General features: G+C 42.8%; 1 protein-coding gene across 1 annotated transcript in view; it reads left to right on the forward strand.

Moving 5' to 3' along the window:
- The first annotated feature begins 785 nt into the window (after nucleotides 1-785).
- TRIM71 (tripartite motif containing 71) overlaps nucleotides 786-21,573 on the forward strand; it is a 234,923-nt gene continuing 214,135 nt past the window's right edge. Inside the window, exon 1 of the mRNA XM_029589401.1 lies at nucleotides 786-3,231. Within this exon, the coding sequence (XP_029445261.1) occupies nucleotides 2,380-3,231 (852 nt within the window). The 5' untranslated portion in view covers nucleotides 786-2,379. The remainder of the gene's footprint in view (nucleotides 3,232-21,573) is intronic.

The raw sequence follows: 21,573 nt of genomic DNA on the forward strand, positions 1-21,573 counted from the left end.
TAGAAGTGCTATACTATAGGGTCCTTCCCAGTTGGTATCTATTTGAAATAATGCTTAGTACATCTGGCCCACAATTTGTGCAATTATTTTAGCAAATAAATTACATTTGCATAAAAATAAAACAAATAAACTACAGTAGGTTTATCATCAGCTTTAATAAACAAACAGTGAGGAATTATCATGGACTGCACATTAAAGGTTTAATTTTGTAACTAATAAACAATAAAGTTGACATACCTATGTACAAAATTATTCTCTGTGAAAAGATCTTTATAACCTAAGTTTATTAAAGTTATTAAAGTATTAGAACTGAATTTCATCGGAGAAGCTGAAATAGGTAAAATGGAATTATGGCCTCATTTTTGCTCAAAATATGTTTAGAAATAAAAACCAAATGTCATTCTTATGGTTCTTTATAACCATATAAGCCTTTGGTTAAAAAAAAAAAAAAGAAACAGAAAGGAAGGAATACACAACTATACATACCTAACAATACGAAAAAAATTAATCTTATATGCCACAGCTTTGTCCGGAAACAGGAAATACTTAAAAATAGATCAAGCCGACCCCATTTATCATTATAACAAATAGCATAAACGGATACTAAATTTGAAAATGTAAGGTTTTATGATCAAACACACAGCTTTGGTATGTTTAACATTTTGGCAGGGATTTAAAATAAAGGTAACCGGCGGTTAAAGCTATTTTCAATTAGCACCGAGCCAATTGAGCAGGACAGGGAGAGGCAGGCGAGGTTAGAAAGAGGCGTCCAGGGGGAGCCGCAGGAGAGCGCTCCTCCCCGGGTGGAGGAGGAGCAGCGGCGGCGGGGAGAGGGTTAATGCTTCCTGTTTGCAGCTTTGTGGCCCCCCTCCCCCTCCGGGAGCTCAGGCGGAAGTGCAGATTAAAAGGATTCCCAGCTCCCGAGCAGTTTCAGTACCACGCGCCCCGAGATCAGCGCGCTCAGGATCTGTGGCTAGCCAGATCGGCACCACGCAAACAGCATCCGGGGGGGGGGCAAGGGGGGAGGGAAAAAGAAGACAGGAACTCTTCAAATCAACGGCGGCTACTGGGACCTACTTGCAAGCCTACATGCACAGGCTGGGAATCTTTCAACGTTTTTCCTCTATTGCTGCAGCCTCCAGATTGAAATAAAAAAAGAAGAAGAAGAAGCCGGCCCCCACCCGCCAAAGGCAATGTGAGCGGATTCTGGTTTGTTTTCTACAGGGTTTAAGAGGAGAAACGAACCAAGAGCGTCCTATGCGGAGCTTGGATTGCACTTCGAGGCTCGAATTGTGAGAGTGGATAATATGGCCAATGAATAATTTAAAGTGCTGGTGGGGAGCGGCCGCAGTCTCCCGTGTTCCTCTTTCCTCCACAGTGCCGCCGCCGCTTCTGGGTTTACTGGCGCCACTGGATGCGGTGTTGCTAACCGCCAGCCATTAATCGCAGAGGGGACAATGGGGCTGTAGAACCCGGAGACAAGAGGGGAGGGGGGGGGGAACAATCGGGGGAGAGAACCCGGAGATAAGGGGAACAATCGTCGGCGAGAACCACCCCGGAGACCAGACTCGGCACGAGGGGCAAACAGCCATTTCCCAACACCAGGAAGGCATCGTGCATCCTCGGGTGGGGGACTCCCGAAGCGAGCTGCCCCCATCTATCACCCTTGGGCTCTCTGCCGGAGCGTCCCCACCCGTGATGTTGTGGCAGCGGGAAAGGAGGAAAAGAAACGGAGTCGACCTCGTTCGGGGAGGCTGATTGGTTTCGCAAGTTTTTACCAACATCCCGGGGACCCTTTCTCTTATCCCCCCCCCCCCCTCAAACACCGCGAACTCTTTCCCCCCGGCCGCTGTAATAGTAATCGGGAACATGAAGCGGAACCATTCTTACGATTCAGGCAAGGCAATGCTGTGCAAGGCAGCAGGGATGACCGCATAAAGACATTGTGGAAACTTAAAAAAAAATATATATATATATACACTTTTAGAGAGATGAATTCTGTTTACATGAGCTGTTTTCGCACTGATGAGACGCAGATAGTCTGTATCTTACAAAGACAAGGTAACGGCGCATTGGCAACTGGTGACCCGGGGGAAATGAAAAACTGTCACTTATTGATCACTCATGCAGATCGATAGTTATTTCATGTAAACAAGCGCCGGACAAATATGAGTTAGGGGCAAAAAAAATATCAAATTGACAAAAGTGAAATTAGGCAAGAACCTATTCAACAGGAAGATGCTTTCGATGTAACAAGAACTGATCGCTACGGTTCAAAGCGGATTTCTCTAGCCGCTTCTCTCCCCAGCGCGCCCCCCCCTCCTCCCCCCTATATATATTTTTTTATTTGCCCCTCCAACACCGTTGGCTCCTTCACAAATGGCCGCCTTCCCGGAGACGGACTTCCAGCTCTGCGCGCTGTGCAAGGAGGTGTGCGGCTCCCCTGCGCCCGGCTCTTCGGGCTCCTCCACGTCGTCGTCGTCCTCGCAGACCTCCAATTCGTCGTCTTCCTGCGGCGGCTCGTCCTCTTCGCGGCAGCCTCAGCCCCAGCAGCAGGCGGCGGCGGCGGTGGTGGTGGGGCGGCGGGGGACGGGATTGCACGTCCTGCCCTGCCTGCACGCCTTCTGCCGGCCCTGCCTGGAGGCGCACGCCAGCCCCGGCGAGCCGCTGAAGCTCCGCTGCCCGCTGTGCGACCACAAAGTGCTGCTGTCCGAGGCGGGCATGGACGCGCTGCCCTCCGCCGCCTTCCTGCACCTCAGCAGCCTGCTGGACGCCGTGGTGGTGTCCGCCGCCGCCGCCTCCTCAGAGGAGACGGGCAAGAGCAACGGAGGCGGCAGCAGCAACCACCGACACCAGCAACAGCCACGCTCGGCGCTGCTCCGCCGGCAACAGCAGCAGCCGCCGCCGCCACCACAGGTGGGCACCGGGGAGCCGCGGTGCAGCTCGTGCGACGAGGGCAGCGGCGCGAGCTCCCACTGCCTGGACTGCCGCGAGTACCTGTGCGAGCGCTGCGTGCGCGCGCACCAGCGCGTCCGCCTCACCAAGGACCACTTCATCGAGAGGTTCCCGCCTGACCCCGGGCTGCCCATCTCCGCTTCCGCAGCCGCAGCCGCCTGCAGCAGCGGCAGCAGCCCGCCGCTCTCTACCCTCACCCAGGCCTTCCCGCCGCCCTTCTCCATCCTGCCCGTCTACCCGGAGAGGCTCAGCTACTGCCAGCAGCACGATCAGGAGGTAAGGCGCCTTCCGCCGCTACCTGCAGGGGTTCGCACCCCATTCTGGTTTATATTCTTCTTTAAGTTATTGGGTGTTTTGATTTCTTTTCTCTTTTTTTTTTAAGGGTATTCCAAGTAGTGCAGCGCTTAGTAGCCCCCTGTTGATTTGGATGCTTTGCAGGTTGTACTAATTTTATTTTTCTTTGGACGAAATATCCTAACGATTTTTTTTTTTTTAGATGTTCGAGATTAACTTCGTAAATCCAATGAAAGTCAGTACAGTTTGCAGAACTCTTCTGTAGGTTTAAAAAAAAAAAAAAAAAAGTGATGTCTGTCTGAAGATGCAGGTAGACTCTATGACTTGGAAGCGATGCAGCAGCTGGATGGTGCTGATGTCTTTCAGCACTTTTGTATTCTTGTAGCCATATTCCTGCTCTCGGTGAATAAGAGTTTTTTGAGCAGTTTTTACGAGATTTGAATGATTATTGAAAAACTAGCAGTTAGTTTTTAACCTCCGTCAAGTTGATACTTGCACTGGGGTTATTTTATTTTACATTTTTTTAGAGCATGTTTGTTTCCATTATTTGTGTAACTTGGTTTCTCTTTTGGTATGCCATGGCAAGGTTTTCTGTGTCAAGTCTCAAAATCGCAGGATATCTATGGCGTGATGTTGGATTTTCTTGTCAGTTTTAGATCCAGGATTGAAAATATGGTTGTTGCACAAGCTTTTGAAACTTGGAGATTTGTTACTGCTCATAAATGCTTATGAAATATTTCTGAATGAATTAAAGCCTTGACAATTGGTGCTAGTACTCCCAAATTTCACATTTGTTACAATTCAGTCAGTTTTGTATGCTTGTTACTATGTGCAAAATACCAGAGTGGGGGTGTGGTTTTTTTTGTGTGGTTTTTTTTTTGGTGTGTCAAACTTCCCTCTTTTACTTTGATTTTGAAAAGATGATAAACGTTTCCAATTTGCTGTTAACCTTTTCAAAATATTAATACTTTTTGTTTAAATCAAATAAAATAAACATCTAAGTTTCAGTTTAATGGTGAAGGTTTTAAATTCAAGTATTAATGAGTAATTGATGTTAATTTATTTTCATATTCGATGTTCTTTTAAATCTAGGCACAGGCACCAATTAGGAAAAAAAATCAGTCATCTTCTCAGTACTCAGTTGTGAGAGGACCAAAAGGAATTAGTCACGTTTTAATTTCAATAAAAGTTATATTTTGTTTGTATTTTTGAATGGCACATATGCCCATTTAATTGATGAATACTTTTGGGAATCGAAGTTATAACAAATTGCACTGTACTTTATTTATATTGAACTAGAAAAGTTTCTGAACTTGAGTATGACTAACTGGACAGAGTTTGAGTGGTTCTTTATTTTCTCTTCTTGTATTTTTTGTGTGATTTAAGCAGATTAAAACTAAAGGTGAACGTTTTCCAGGTTTATTTGTTTTGGAAAAATGATTAAGGGTCAAGGTTTAAGTTTTGAGCCTGAACATCGGACACTTTGGGGCTTTTGCATGATATTGAAATAACATGCTTTGCTTTTTTTTTTTTTTTTTTGCAAGGATTACATGTTCTCCCACTTCAGAAAGGGGAAAAAAAAAACCTCACAAATTTCCGCAGAAAGTGCTGTGGAACCTTTGCCCCCAAATTGCTAAATTGCTTATAAGGTCTAGGAAAAAGTTGCAGTTTTTACCACGTGGATTTGTTTTCCCTTTATGAAGTTGAAAATAGGTACACTTTCTTTTTTTTTCTTTCTTTTCTAAACATTAAATTTTCTCCAATTTCAAAGAGTAAATATACTGAAAAATTTGCATGCCAGTGAATTTCTGCCATATTTCTTACATTTTTAGCACATTTTGGGCCACCGTTACACAGTTCTTGAGAGTTGAATTTTATTTCCATTTTTTTTCCCCTGTGGATTTTGCCTCCTTGAAAATTGCAGGAAACAAAAAATTCTTAGACAAAGGAATAGTTGTTTCAAAATTGTGCAAGCAACCTGACAGGCGTTTTTCATTAAAATGTTTTTGAAAAAGCGTATTTGCTTAATCCTTAAAATCTGGTACTTTAGTCTTTATCTTTGGTTTTATTTTTGACTGAAATCGCTTTTAAATCTGTAACTAGTTATAATGGCGCATGCAGGGTATTTGTAGCTGGTCGTGCACAGTAGTTACTTGCTAACTCTTCTCTGACCCTGGCTATGGTTTGTAATGATTTTGGCCCTTTTTAGATTACCAAGTGCTTCACAATGCATAGCAGGGCTCCAAATTCTGCCCTTAAGCACTTCTTCTAATTTCAAGACGGATTAGCAGTTTTAGGCGAGTACTTTTCAGTTTCAAGCTTGTCAGTAGGAGTTCTTGCACAGTTGTGAGTGGCATCGTGAAATGAAGTGTGTGAAAAGATTTACTGCAGCCGATATTTTTTGTATCTTAGATTTTTTTACTTGAAAGATCAAACTAACAGACATACTCAAATTCATCAACAACTGGAGTATTGTGCTGAGGGGGCCCTTGTGTATGTGTGTCAACCGTTTTAATCTTATACAAAATCGCTATTCTGAGGATGGCTGTTGAAAGTGAAACAAGTTACTAGTCTGCAAGAAGCAGTATCTGCAAGCCTATGTAAACTCTGAAGCAATCTTCCATTAGATTTCGAAATTATTTTTTTTTTCTTTAACCAATGTGCGTGAGTCAGCTTGCGGTGGGTCTAGATGTTGAAAAATCCATGCTTGCATTCACCATCAGTTATTTTTCGCTGGGGATAAGAACGAGTTTTGAGCTGCTTATAACCTGGCATCCAGTTCTTGAGACACTGTATTCCTGCCGATGTAGTCATCCCTCCTAGGCTTAGGAGACAAAGAATTAACTCCTATAACTCAAAGGTAAACTAGAAATAACAGTATTGAAAAGCCCTACTACTCAGGGCAAATATTTAGTGATTCACAGGTTTTCAGGCCGTTGGTTGACGTAAGATCCTCAAAGTTAGTGAATAATTTGTTCTGCATTCTGATGTGAAGACTATTTTATGAAAGTTTGTTTACATTTTTTTATTTTGTTTTTGAGCACTAACGCAAAATGTCGACAAACTACTTTGACAATTCCCCCCCCCTTGCCTTTTTGTAATATTTCCTTTGGTTGCTTGGGAATAATTCATGGTCACAAAAGTCTCCAGTGACTAGAGAACGTTGACATTGAGCACCTTATTTCTAATTGCACTAATCTGCCGCTTTTGGATTACTAGTTTGAGAGAAAGGAGAGGTGTTGTGTTTGTGGGATGTGTACGTGTGTGTGTTTTTATTTAGCAGATCTCATATTGGAGCAACGGTATCTTCCCACTTCATTTATTGTGGGGAATAAAAGATTTCAAGGATTGGGATTCTGCTAAAAATTTCCGCCTTTAAAAAATATAATAACTCTTATTCCTTTCCATAAAGGCTGGTCATGGACAACTTGTATGGCCAGATGGTAGAAATAGCTGTGTGCTTTTCATTTTATTTTCCTACTTGTTCTGGATATGCTGCAAATAACATTTGGAAACAGCATTAATTCGTAAACTGTCATTTAGGGGAGCTGGTATTTGAACACCAGCGCCATGTATCTCAGGTGCATGGCCAGCGAGCTGCCTCCCGTTTCTCTCACTTTTTTTTTTTTTTTTTTGTGTGTTTGTTTTTTTTTGCTTTGTTGTCAGCGAATGATTTGTGTGACAAACCGGTGTGTAGGTGGTGAGTGGGGCGGGGGAAGACAGGAAAGAGAGCCGAAAGTGCTAGCTCTCTGGATCATGTGTATGAAAAGAGCCAGGGACACTTTCTGGGTTTGTTTGTTTGTTTTGCATTCATAGGTGCCAGGGTGGCTTTGTCCTTTCAGTCTAATAAAAATTTGTGAGGTAACATATTAATAAAATGTACCTACAAAAAGTGTATTTTTTTCAGTAGTTGGTGGGGGAAGAGAGAGAGAGAGAGCATCATCTTTGTAGTGGTCTTGATTTACAAAGGTGCTTAAATGGCTGTGGAGACAAACCCAGCGTAATAGTTATAGCACCAGCTGTGTGGTCAATGAACCTAGGCGGAGTGATTTCTCCCTGTACTGACGCAATGGTGTAGAAATTGCGCGCCCCGCCCTATGGTTTCGAAGTGAGCGGGTTTTCACTCTCGCTTTTCTGTTGGGATAACAGGCAGCAGACCGACTCATCCCCAAACTCTACCCACACGTACATTTTTCTCATTATTTAGGGAATAGAGCCGAACGCTTCATTGTTCCACTGTCAGTAAATTCTGACGGTGCCATTTCATTTGGCTAATTAAGTTCGACCGCAAAAGAATTCTCCCCCAAAACTCCCACAGGCTTCATTTTAGGGGACGGTGTTATTAAAGCAGAAAACCTCACACATTCTTTCTAAACTCCATTCCTCATCCAAGTCGATTATCTTGGACTGCAGAAAACCTAATTGATAACCAGCAGCTCCGAACAGACATTTATCATGATTTGTATTCCTTCTGAAGACTTGTCTACCCCCCTTCAGCCCCCCAAACAAGTTTTTCCTGTTGCCTGATGAATTTTAGCTACACCGAGGGTTATTTTGGTCTGGAGGAAATTTGCTTTCCTTTATTTTAAAATCTATTATATTTGTATTATGTTTATTCCTAAGGTGACTTGTTCAAATTTTTATTAAGTTTTAGGTGCTTATGCACCAGAAAAAAAAATCAGATTTGGCTACATTTTGATTTAAACATGGGTGAACTGGTAGTTGGGAATATGTAAACAAATCCCCAAGTGATTTGAGAATTTAGAATCTCTGCCCTTCCTTGTTTGTTCATCCACCTGTGTTCACAGAATTATTCACATGAGCAGCTGTTACATATATGTACCCTGTGAAATGGAGCTGGAAGGGGACTGTAATCCTTTTTAGCCCTTCTGAGACTTTGCAATTGTTGTGCCCTTGGGTAGGGGCAGGAAGAAGGAGCACTTCCAGGGTCCCTGCATACTGCCCCCCTCCCAGGAACATGGCTATAAAGAAGTGTGACTCCCTCAGTTGCACAGTTTGGTATTTCCTGCAAGATTTAATGATGTGACTGGGTATTTTCATATGTTAGAATAGGGATGTTTAGAGCAGTTGAATATTGTGTAGCCTTTATTTTTTATTCTGGCATAGAGCTGCTTATTCCATTTCTTTTCTTTTTTTTTTAATTTATACTTTATTCAGATTTTATACAGTACAGTTGTAAAAATCAAAAAGCACATTTTTGTATGCAAAGAGAAAAGAAAATAAAGAAAACAATAATAATATTACTCTCTTGTATTACATATTGCATCAAAAATCTTAGTCCACATTACGGGAGGATTATTACAGGCAAAAAACTATAGAAATCTGTAAATCAAGTTTACAAATGGAGATTCTTTTTTAACTAGCAGACTTTATCTCAAGCTCGCTCACTTGCTTATTCCATTTCTAAAGTTGATCTTTTATTTTTTTGTGTTTCAGTTGTTTGTGGTATTTTCATGTCTGGTGTGTTATAAGTGAAGTAGCATTCTTCAGGAAATCCCCTTTTTTACTGTGATAACTTGTGGGTTGCCCCAGTGGGCTCTTAACTTTGTAAACATAGTTGAAAAAAGGATGGATTTGGTGTAACTTTTTGAAACTGGACAGCTGTTCAGAGCTGAAGCCTTGACAATTGGCACTACTGACAAGTTTCAGACTGGTGCTAATTCAACCCCTTTTTGTTTCTGTCAGAATCCAGTATATGCACAATAGTTGGACATTTAGTTAAATCATAGGTACTGTACTAATAAGTTGTAAAGTGTGCATCTGTGTGTACACAAGGATTTTTTTAACTAGTGATATTTCACTTCTTTAGAACCCCTCCACCCATGTAGTCATTAAACGACATTTTTAATACTTTATCCTCTTTCCATGTTTTCTAAGACCTGCATAATACAGATTTTTTTTTCTAGTTGTTGGATACATACAGAAAGGGATTTGAAACATTTGATTGATACCAGGTACTGTCTTGTCACCTTGACAAGTAATCCACCTTTTTGGTATAACGGTTGTGTTTTTTTTTTTGGGGTTTTTTTTTGCAGTTTGTAATTTTTTAAATTAGATGTTTGGATTTTATTGCTGTATTTGTCCCAGGAAAGAGGCTAGATTTGGAAGTGGTTATATTATCAGATCAGCCAAAAGAAATTATGCAGAGATTTGATTCTTATATTTAGATTTCAGACTTCTGGAAACCACCCCCCCCCCCCCCCCCCCCCCCACACACACACACACACACTACGCACTTCCCTGGTTCCTTTCTTGTGGACCTCCTTTTGTTAGCAATTCTTTAGTTATGTAAAACTTAAGAACATAAGAACATGCCATACTGGGTCAGACCAAGGGGTCCATCAAGCCCAGCATCCTGTTTCCAACAGTGGCCAATCCAGGCCATAAGAACCTGGCAAGTACCCAAAAACTAAGTCTATTCCATGTTACCAATGGCAGTGGCTATTCTCTAAGTGAACTTAATAGCAGGTAATGGACTTCTCCTCCAAGAACTTATCCAATCCTTTTTTAAACACAGCTATATTAACTGCACTAACCACATCCTCTGGCAACAAATTCCAGAGTTTAATTGTGCGTTGAGTAAAAAAGAACTTTCTCCGATTAGTTTTAAATGTGCCCCCTAGTCTTTCTACTATCCGAAAGAGTAAATAACCGATTCACATCTACCCGTTCTAGACCTCTCATGATTTTAAACACCTCTATCATATCCCCCCCTCAGCCGTCTCTTCTGCAAGCTGAAAAGTCCTAACCTCTTTAGTCTTTCCTCATAGGGGAGTTGTTCCATTCCCCTTATTTTGGTAGCTCTTCTCTGTACCTTCTCCATCGCAATTATATCTTTTTTGAGATGCGGCGACCAGAATTGTACACAGTATTCAAGGTGCGGTCTCACCATGGAGCGATACAGAGGCATTATGACATTTTCCGTTTTATTCACCATTCCCTTTCTAATTTTTTTTTATTTTGCGGGTGCTCTGTGCATTGTATCTTGCTTTCCAGTAAGTACTGTCAGCTGTGAAGCTGGTCATGAAAAAAAAAAGGATTCTTCCTTTAGAAAATGAGTTGTAATTTTCTTGGGTGAATGTTGGACTTTTTTATGTCTTCCCACATTCCCTTGCATCACACCCTGGGAGAAGTGGAAATGGCGAGCCTGGTTGCGCAATTCAGGTTTTCCTGTCAGGGAGAGGGACACAGCGATATGTGTGAATGGAGTTCATATTCACTTTTAATTAGTGGTTTTGCAAATAACATACGAGGCATGAAATTTCAGGTTGCGTTGCATTAGCCAAAAATAATGTAAGCTTGCCTGATTTTTTTTTTTTTTCCGCACACTGAAATTAGTTGATTAGAGTGTATGGTGGGAGTGCAATTAGTATTTTATGCTACAGTTGGCTACCAGTGGCCAGCAACACAGTAAGATGAAAGACAAAGGAGGAGAACACCTCAGTCCCTTCTATGGGAGGTATCTGTCCGCCCTTGAATTATGCCAGCGCAAAAGTAGTGATTTCTGGCACTTGTTTGCCTCAGCAAATACAGTTCAATGGCCTGCACCTCTCCTGCAACTGCAGAGAAATCTGGGGTTCAAGCAAAGAATGTCGAACTAATTGAAAGAAAAATACTATATTGGGCAAAAGGGTTTTTTTGTTTGTTTTAATTGCTTTTCAGTACCTTGACATTGAATGCTTTCATATTCAGTTTTTCTGGCAAACCGTACTTGAAAGGAAAATGCTGAAAGAATACAAGATTTCATTATGCAAATGGAAAAACAGAAATTTAATTTTTAAAGAGATAAAAAAAACCATGCATGAAATCAGATATATATTTTTTTTAACTTGCACAGACTTTTACATCCCACCTTATTTAATAGGTGTAACTGACATCAAAGTATCAGAAGCGAGAATGTATGCTAGACACTCTATTTTAATAGAAGGTAGAAAATGGCAAAGTTTTTTTTTTTTTTTTGTTTTTTTTTTAATCTAATTTTCAAGAGGTTTATGCTTTCTTTTCTGTTAAATGTTATAGATAAAGTGGATTTAAAAATCATATTACTTAAAATAGGAGGTGTGTTCTGTTAAGGCACAGGGACTCTACAGCTAGTAACATTTTTCCACATAACAAATATGCCTGAGATACGTTTGTAAATGCTGGATCTCCAATATGTGCAATGTGTATATCCCACCCTTTTTTTTTTTTTTTTTTTTTTTTTTTTTTTTTTTTTACAGTATTTCAATGGTTTAGTATACATAAATAGTGAGTTAGTCATTGAGAAGCATTGTTTCACTTACAAAGAGTTTAAGGGCAAGAATGGTTTTAGAAAATTGAATTGCAAATTAAAGGATTACTAAGATTCCCCTTCTTATTTCATTTCCATAAGCTGTTCAAGGTTTCTGAAATCTTAATTTGCTGCTTCCCTTATTCTGAAGAAAAGGAAATTTTGGAGGCATCACAGTTATACATGTAATGTGTGGCTATCATCTGAGCAATTGGGAAGAAGACAAGCTGGAGAAATGTAATACTTCTAGCCTAACACAAGGAATATCTGTTTCATAATTGCTTTATGGGTTCTCCTTTGTGGGCTCTGATTCCTGTGCTCCTACCTTCATGGGTGGCTCTGCTGCCCTAGCACATCTTTTGGGAACCCCTCCTGCAAATGGATGTAGATGAAATGTAGCAGGAAGGTTCCACCTCACTAAGACTTCTTTTACCATATTTCAGCAGAATTAGTCTACAGCCAGGGCCCCTGATTACATGCACATAGACATGCTGACAAAAATAGGTGGTTTGCATAAACAAGCTGTTCACACAATATATAGAATATATGATTTTATACTGATGCTCGTGACATAGTGATAGAGTAAAAAGGAGCACGTGGAACCAAAGATGAGTTGATGTCGAATAAAGCCATTACTGGCCACCAGTAAAAGAGGTCAAAAATCACTATATATAGCATGGGTTGACTATATAAGAAAGCTCTTGATAGCATTCCACACTCTTCAATAATCGCTTTGAAACATCCAGAGTAAATTCTGGATTGATCAAGTGCATCAAATTCACCATAAAAAAAATGTGGCAGCTTATACTCCATCTGAATTATAAAGATGGACAATTTTGTCCTTCCTACTATCAAGATTCAGTAAAGGCTATTTCAGGGTGGTTATCTATCATTGCTCTAGTATTATCTGGAACTAAATCCACATATTACTCTCTAACTCTTTGGGTTATAGACTTAGCCTTAATTCTAGAGCTATTAATGCCCATTCAGTAATATCTCTCTCGTCTACTATTTGTAGATAACTTGAAACTACAACAGCTATAATGGTTATTTAGTAGACATGAAAAATTTCTCAGATGGCATTTGGTCTGGACATATGTGAAAACTAAGTAAAACTGAAAAAAATGTCTGACTGAAGACTGTAATTAATAAAAAGGAACTTGACCTAGATATTTATATGCATATTTCTGCTCGAGAGGAAGGTGCAATAATCCAGTCAAATCAGAGATCAGCAAAGGGATCTCTGATTTGACTGGATCTCTGACAGGAGACTGAAAAAAATCACTTTAACAGTACTGAATAAGATACTCTATCAGTTAGCTTACAATCTATGCATTCTCCTTACAGCAGTTGAAATCCTAGATTGGCCTTATAAAGATCTTGGAAAATTGGATGCAAGAACTCCTTCATGCCCACCAGGTAAATCTATAAGAACCAGTGTATGTTGCGATTGTACATCCCTACAACTGAAGGTGGTATGGGTCTTATAGATTACACATACAGAGCTACTGCCATAGGCCTCTCGGCATACTTAACAGACCTAAATGCCTCAAAATGTTGAAATATGGATGTGAATAACCACTGTCATTTTCTGTACCTAAGCTTGGGCAAGCATGTCAGCAAATAAGGCATGAATGAGAATCTACTAGCACACGAGAGAAAAGAAGCAACAATTTGTAAAACAGGAGAGAGAAACTCTTCAAAGAATCAGACCAGCAAACAAAAAGCAGTTAGCAGAAGCACAAATACAGTAGAAGTACAAAGAGTTCCTTCAGAAACATTACATAGATCAAAACCTGATATAGCAATGGCTAAGGTGAAGTGAAATTACTTACGGACCGATACGGTAAAGTCCGCGGGAGAGTGGGCGAATGTCCTGCTCTCCCGGCGCACACACAGGCCACTCTCCTGTGCGCGCAATTCACTATTCAAATTAGGCCCGGCAGTAAAAACAGGCAAAAAGAGGTGCTAGAGACACTAGCGCGCGTCCCTAGCGCCTCCTTTTGGACCCAAGCGGCGGCTGTCAGCGGGTTTGACAACAGACGCTCAATTTTGCCGGCATCGGTTCTCGAGCCCGCCGACAGCCACGGGCTCGGAAACCGGACGCCAGCAAAATTGAGCGGCCGGTTTTCGACCTGCGGGCTGACTTTTCTTTTTTTTTTTTTTTTTTTTTTACTTTCGGGACATCCGACTTAATATCACTGTGATATTAAGTCAGCTGTGATATTAAGTCGGAGGGGTGCACAGAAAGCAGTTTTTACTACTTTTCTGTGCACTTTCCTGGTGCCCGAAGAAATTAGCGCCTACCTTTTGGGTAGGTGCTAATTTCTGAAAGCAAAATGTGCTGCTTGGCTGCACGTTTTGTTTTCTGAATTGCGCGGGAATACCTAATAGGGCCATCAACATGCATTTGCATGTTGCGGGCGCTATTAGGTTCGGGGGGTTGGACGTGCGTTTTCGGCCCCTTACTGAATAAGGGGTAACGCTAGCGCGTCAAACACACATCCAATAGAGGGTTAACAGTGCGCTCCGTTGGAGCGCACTGTATTGTATCGGCCCGTTAGTGATAAGTGCAGCATAGGATAACGGACTACAGACAAGATAGTTCATAGCCGGATAGGAAAAAATGGGTAAATTCTGTAAAACAGAACTGAAATTGGTTACACATCTCTTCTCTAGGTGGGACATACTAATGTCAGAAGGCTGTGGACAGAGGCACAATAAAGTGGCATGACTCATCCACTGAAAACTGCAAAAACAGTAAACACTAGATCATTGCCACTGGGACCACATCCCTAACAGGCAGGATTATAGAGCATGAAGAATTTGTGATCACCTGAGACCTTCTAGCTGATGATAAGCTTTATGCTAGAAAGCCAGACATTGTAATAATAAAGGAGAAAAACACAAGGATGGCATTGCTGATTGTGTTGATATCTGGTAACTATTCTGTGGATCATGTGGCGAGACAGAAGATCCTTAAGTACCATGAAATGCAGTCAGATCAAGAAAATGTGGCAGAAAGGTACAGAAATAGCCCCAATTGTATTGGGCTCTACTGGCCTGATTTAAAAAGCATTTCTAAGTGTACCTTGACATGTTGCTTATACATAGTTCATACTATGAACTCCCGAAAGGAGGCTCTATTTTTTTTTTTTTTTTTTGGTACTTCATTATTAAGAAGAGAATTAGCAGTAAATCTGAGAAGTCAAGATAAGGAATGAGTTGTGTGGGTTGTTTTTTTTTTGTTGTTGTTGTGCTAAACAAACCCATTTAGAGGCACTGTCCTTTCGAAAGGGTGTATTCATACCATCAATTGCATCACTGCACTTTTTGGGGGAATAAAAGTATCATAAGAGAACACAAAGTATGAGACCCTAAATGGAAACTAGACAGTCAAACAACAAACTGGTAGATACTCTGTGAAAGACAACTGGTAGTATATCGGAAATATACTCTCATCTCAGTCAGTGTCGTATTGCACATTTTTGGGTGTCTATGCCAACAGGAAACTTTAGTAAAAGGCTTCGGTGCCAAGTGACTTGGACTGAAGTGAGATGCAATCATATATACTAGCAGTGAGCTGAGGAGGAGGAAAGCTAGGGTTCAACTCACACTGAAAATACTTTGAGAATTTGGGCAAGTCATTTCACTCTCCATAGCCTTAAGTACAAACTTAGATCTAGATTCATCAAGGCACAGTGTTTCTTCATGGGGGAGGGGGTGCCGTCATGATAGTGGGCCCTCTCCTGAAAAAAAAAACACGGCTATATCGCTGCATTGTTCTGTCTGGTGATAAAACACCACGTCATCGGCCCTTTATGTGTGAGTGTGGCCCCACCCTCGCTGACCTGCCATAGTCTTCAAGGGTCAGGAAAAATAATCCCTGTGTGTGTAAAAAAAAAAAAAAAAAAAAAAAAAAAAGGGATTGGGGGGGGGTGGGGTGGTAAAACTTGACCCCCTCCCTTCACTCCCAGGGCTGCCACTCAAGGCAGCACTGACCTCCCCAGTAGAAAATAGAAATGAGGTGTTTGTGCAACAGCCCACTCCCCAACCCTGTAGATGTTCAATGATGTCCACCCACTCCCGATCTCACAGGTCATAGAAAACCTTCATTGGTTTCTAGTGAAGACTCTCTCCCCTTCCCCCAAATTCCAAATAGGCTTCACAGCTGGGGCTTAAGAGTGCCCCCCCCCCCCCCCCCCCCGGCCCAGTCTGCACCCTTTTCAAAATGATGCTGAGCTGCTCTTGCCCCAGTCAGCCAATTTGGAGGTTAGGGGATGTGGGAGAGGGCCTTCACTAGAAACCAACAGGGTTTTCTATGACTTAAGGGGACCCTTTACCCCACCAATCTTTATCATGGGGGGGACGGGACCTAGTGGGACATATTAATATTGAAAGAGGGTGGGGGAGACATGTTAGTGAATTTTGACTGTGGGGAAGGGGGCTCTGTAGTGTGAACACCTGATTTCTATTTTTTTTTTTTTTTTTACACTGGGAATGTCTGGGCAGCCCTGGGTGAGGTCAGCTTTGACTCCCACACACCTTTTTACTTTTAATAGGAATTTATTTTTGGCTTTGAATCTGATGCAGGGGCCTCGTGACCTGCATTAGATTACAGTTTCCTCAGGAGGTGTAGGTAAACTAATGTGGCTGACAGCTTTCTGAGTTTGCCGTGTTTATTTATTTACATCCTGTTACCTATTTATGAGCTGTATTGCATGGATGTGCAATGTTCATACATGCATATCCCATGCAAGGCAGCTCATTGTAATAGGGGAGGGGATATGGGAAGGGCTATGCTGTATATTGTGCATAAGAGCCCTATTGCAGCTTGATGCATCTCCCACTTACATTGTAAGCCCTCTGGGAACAAATCTCTACGGTATCTGAATGTAACCACCTTGAGTTGCCAATGAAAAGGTATGAGCTAAATACACAAAAATTAAATATATATTTACAGTCTGCAGTGGGTATGGACCCTTGCTGCTGTAGTGAAGTCGCAGCCTATGGCACAAACCTCATAGGCCCTCACCAACAACTGGCGGAAGTACGCTTCAGAGAGACTGAATTAAGGCTTCACCTTTTACCAGCTCCTTTCCCCGCAGGCTCAGCCATTGGGTTCCAGGAGCTGGCAGACTTGGGTGATGGTCTCTACAGGAATAGTGTAGGGGGAGATCTAAGGCCAGGCAAGGGTCAGAGGCAAGCGGATAGGAAGGCAGGTCAAAATCCAGGCAGAAATCAAGAATTTCTACAGGAGGGCCTGAACAAGGATCTTACATTAAATTCACTGGTGTGTTATGGGGGCCAGCTGGCGGGAAGCTCAGTAAATTTCAGTGGAACATAGCACGTTGCCACCATGGGACCTAAACCTGTTGATGAAGACCTTAACGAAGGCACCCTTCAAGACCTTAACGAAGGCACCCTTCAAGACCTTAACGAAGGCACCCTTCAAGACCTTAACGAAGGCACCCTTCAAGACCTTAACGAAGGCACCCTTCAAGACCTTGAGGAAAGCATCAAAGATTTGACTCTGACGACAATATTCTTGGTAGCAGTCTGCTAGGTCAAAAGGATCTGTGAACTCCAGTGCTTGACATTTCATGAAGATAGGACTGGATGAATTGTGACTTTCTTTTCTTCCCAAAGCGATGTTGGAATTCCATTTGAACCAGCAGGTCTCTCTGCCCGCATCTAGAAAGGTGAAATGTATGGGATCAAAAAGCCTTCACTTGCTGGATGTTAGGAGGGGTTTGCTAAGATGCCTCAAGGTCATGGATAACTTCAGGAAGTTGAACAGAATGTTTGTTTGTATTGTTCAGGTGCCAAAGGAAGGGTCAGGCAGCATCTATAAGATGTATCAAGGAAGAGACTGTGGTAGCCTACATTGGAGCAGGCAGACAAGTGCCACCCAAGCTGAATGATCATTTGACAAGCGCTTGGGCCTCATCCTTGGCCAGAATATAAATTGGTTTCCCCACCAGATATGTCAGACGGTAACATGGTCTTCGTTGCTCTCATTTGTAAAGCTTTATAAATTGGATCTACGTGCAAGAGAGGACTCTGAATTTGGTAGGAGAGTCCTAGAGAGTATAGAAGCCTCATCCTACCCAAAGTAGATACTGCTTGGGCACGTCCCATTTGTCTGGACTGGTCTAGCATGATGAAAAGTAAGGTGAAATATACTTTTTCCATTAATTTCCTTTCCTTGAGTTCTGACAGACCAGTCCAGATCCCACCTGGGAAAGTAAAAGTTGAGCTAGTTATTTCAAAGATCACAAATAGAAGGAAAGAGAATACATATTCATTATAAGAATTGTATTTATTGTTCAACTTTCATGCTCTCCTCCACTAATCTTAAAAAAAATAAAATAAATAAATCTGAAAGAATACATGCAATTAATTAGCCCTCTTTTCTGAACAATAAGGTAAAGGGGATCCCAGAAGAGGAAGAACAGGAGAACCTGTTCGTAGTTGGGATGAGTAGGTACATTTTGATATTCTCTCAATCTACTTGCCTTTTGTATAGAATGGGGCAAAGTAGAGTTGGCAATATAGGGAGAAGTTAGGGTAAGAGGCTACTGGCACGTTATCCTGTTATCCCAGAACATATAGGCTCAGATGAATTCAGAAAAGGAAGTTGTTCTGTCTCCACCTGCTGGTGAAAGTGTAACCCACTTGTCTGGATTAGTCTATCAAAACTTAAGGAAGTAAAATTTAATAAGCAAGTTTATACCTTTTGCTATTTTTCCAGTGGTACAGGAGAACTTGGCATTGGGATCCACCTAAATGCATACATGGTGGAATGAAGGTGTAATCTTCTGACCCATCCCCCAAATGGTTGATAAAACAGGGCTGTTTTCAAGTACAGTGCATTAAACAATGTAGGTTTTTGAAAAGCCTATGGTTTAACTGTAAACCTTATCCATTTAGGGTAAAAGGCCAGATTCTCTGACCAATTGGGCACATGGCAAATAACCAGCTTGACTTGCAACACATGCCTGCTATCCTAGAATAGGCAGAAGAAAAAGGATACACCAAAATGAGGGAAAACAGTTCTACTAACCACAGCTGTTGAGTGACATTTTGGACTCTAATAGCATCTGCTTTCCACAGAAGAGAGTATAGGGAGAGATGTGAACAACAGGACACTCGGGCATGTAGCTGAGACACCACACACACAACTTAACTATACCCCTGATGTCTGAGACTAAAGAGTGCTGTGATAAGCAATTGGGTCTTCCTTAATGGGGCATTGTGTGACATGTCATTTTGTGTTGTAACTGATTCAAATAGTATAACTTCTGTCAGATTTTGTATAGCAAAACTGATGACAAAGGCATGCTGTAGAATTATTGCAGCCAGGGAATCTACCCCACAGCTACCTCTCTGTTGAAGTTATCGAATAGTTAATAGGAGTACACCTCCTAATGAATTCAAAGAACTACTATCTGAGTGAGCTAAGCAGAATTTCTATTGAATTTATAGGTTTAAATTTAAACAGGAGTTTAAAACTTTAATTAGTAGCAAGGCGAGAGGGTCAAGGGGGAAGCCAATGGTGTGCCAACATGCACCTGTGTCCTGATAACAGTGCGGAGGATGGGAATTGCATGCACACAATTTTTTTGTGAGGAAATGCAGGAGAAGATGAATAAGTTGCTATTCAAAGCCACATGAGGAGACATGGACAACTTGTAAATGAAAGCAGTTTATAAAGATTTCCTCTTGGCATTTGGTACAGATCAGTGCAACAGTGCACCTCCATGGGATGCTCAGCAGGAGTTCCACTGTTTCCTAATTCATGACTAATGAGCAACTGGGGTCTTAGTAGTTTTGCCCTAGTCCTTGCTGGGGGGCAGGATTGACAGCAGGCTGTTGCTGAGGGGCCATGTAACTTATAAACTAGAGTTTACTAAATAGTGATGGTACAGTTAGGGGGGGAAAAGGCATCTTTTTTTTTTATAAATGCATGTTTGTCAGCCTCTGAGCAGTGATTTTGGTCTTGTCTGAAAACCAAACCATATAATTTCTTAGAGTATCTTGATCATCTCTACACATCCAGTTGACAAATTTTGTTGTTTCTATTGAAATGCTGCATGCCTAGCTGTGTAAGCAGCATGCACTTTATATTCCTGTAGCCATTTTGTAGCAACTTTGTCTTTTTTCTTTTTCTTTTTAAATTTCTCTGATTTTTCAGCTAATGATGCATATAACTTTTTTCCTTAGCAACAAACTTAACTGTTTCCTATTAAACGTGCTGTGTCAGTCTATTGAAGTCTGTTTTCCTGATTGCTATTGCGCATGCATACAGCTCTTGAATGGGTGAGGTTGGATGAACTCCTGACACTATAATGTTTGGAAACTGCCTGGGTAGAAGAGTTCATCCATGCACTGTGTGTACACACACACCTCAGCCCTTCTGCCCAAAAAAGGCAATAGACTCAAATTGCAACTTTCCTAGCGTGTAGCAGATGGATTCAGGGCCAATGGGTATAGTGTACTCCTGATAGCAGTTGGAGACGGATCAGATTTCAGTCTGATGTCAGCCCTAGCACATATACCACTGCAGGAAGTGCAGCTCTTCAGTATTTTCCATCTCCATAGCAGTTCGGGACTCTATGCACGCTAGCACAGCGTTAGAGTAATTGTTACCAAACGGGGGCGCTGCGGAGCGATCCCCGTCTGTTTTAGTGTGCCCTTAGGCCCCTGGCACGACCCCGCACCAAGGGTAGGTGAGCGTGCACCCGGCCCCCAGCTGGACCTGCGTGCCTCGGGAACCAACATGTGGAATGTTGGAGATGAACGGTCCTCTGACCGTTCCCGGCCCTTTCGGACCTGCCGCTGGGATGGCACGAGGCAGCAGGCCGGGGACGGGGCGTGGGCAGACGAAGGTCCAAAGCAGGAGACGAAGACTGGGAAACCATAGACGTAGCCAGACGCTGAAGCAGGATACCATGGACGTAGACTCTGACACAACAGGAAGAGTGACGGTGGCGCCGTCCCGCAGGGTGCCCTACACAGCCAGCACGGCTGGACTGGTCGTGGACACCCTGTCCCACAACCGCGGGAGCGGAAGCAGCGCAGGAAAGGCAATGCTGCAATACGCAGTCCGGGGAATGTACTGCACTCCTGGCAGCCGAAAGCAGAGTTAAAAACATCAAGGGCAGGAACAAACACTATGGAACGTCGAGGAACATCAGGGCGTGCAAGACAAGGACACGAAGCTGGAGGAGAGTCCAGAGGCCAGACGGAGCACTGGAAGCGAAGACAACCAGAGTCTTGTAACTCCATGCAAGGCAAAGTATGAATGCAGAAGCAAGGCTTTTATAGTCCAGAAACAGGCAACTCCCTGGGAGGAGTCTAGCTGGTCCGCCCCTCGCTGGCCCTATAACTGTGGAGAGGAGCCGCGGGCTCGCCCCTAGGAGAAGGGTGTGGCCGGAACCAGGAAGTCCAAACACACACAGGCAGCCCCCTCCCTCCCTCCTAAAATAGTACACACAGGCAGCCTCAGGCAGGCCCCTGGAACAACGAGGCCTCCCAGGCCCGGGAACCAATCCTGGACACTTGCTCAAGCGAGGCCCTGGCTTCAGAGCGGCCTCCAAAGGAAAAGGTAAGATGCCTCCTGAGGGGCAGCCACAGGAGGGATCGTAACAGTAATTTAGCAAAGAAAACCAAAACAAGAAGAAATCTTACCCCTCTACAGACGAGCCCTGCTCTCCTGCGGTGACACCCATTGGATCCCTCCCCCAGTTGAGAATTCCCGAGGTGATTTCCGCGATCCCTTGGAGGTAAGCCTTGGTCCAGCCGCCGGAGACCGCCTGGTACGAGACCAGGAAGCGCCGAGACAAGGTAAGGTAGAAATCTATTAAAAGTCTCTGGTCTCCGAAGCTCGAGGAGTTGCACAGGTCGCCAGCTGGGACCAGTACACCGGGACTAGGGCTAGATCCCGGTCAGATCACAGGGTCTAGCCCACGTGGAGACCCTCGGAGGTGGTCGCCATATTGTCCGCATGGTTGCCGTCACCATATTGATCT

Source organism: Rhinatrema bivittatum, chromosome 2 (assembly GCF_901001135.1).
Source record: "Rhinatrema bivittatum chromosome 2, aRhiBiv1.1, whole genome shotgun sequence".
NCBI classification, from domain to species: domain Eukaryota; kingdom Metazoa; phylum Chordata; class Amphibia; order Gymnophiona; family Rhinatrematidae; genus Rhinatrema; species Rhinatrema bivittatum.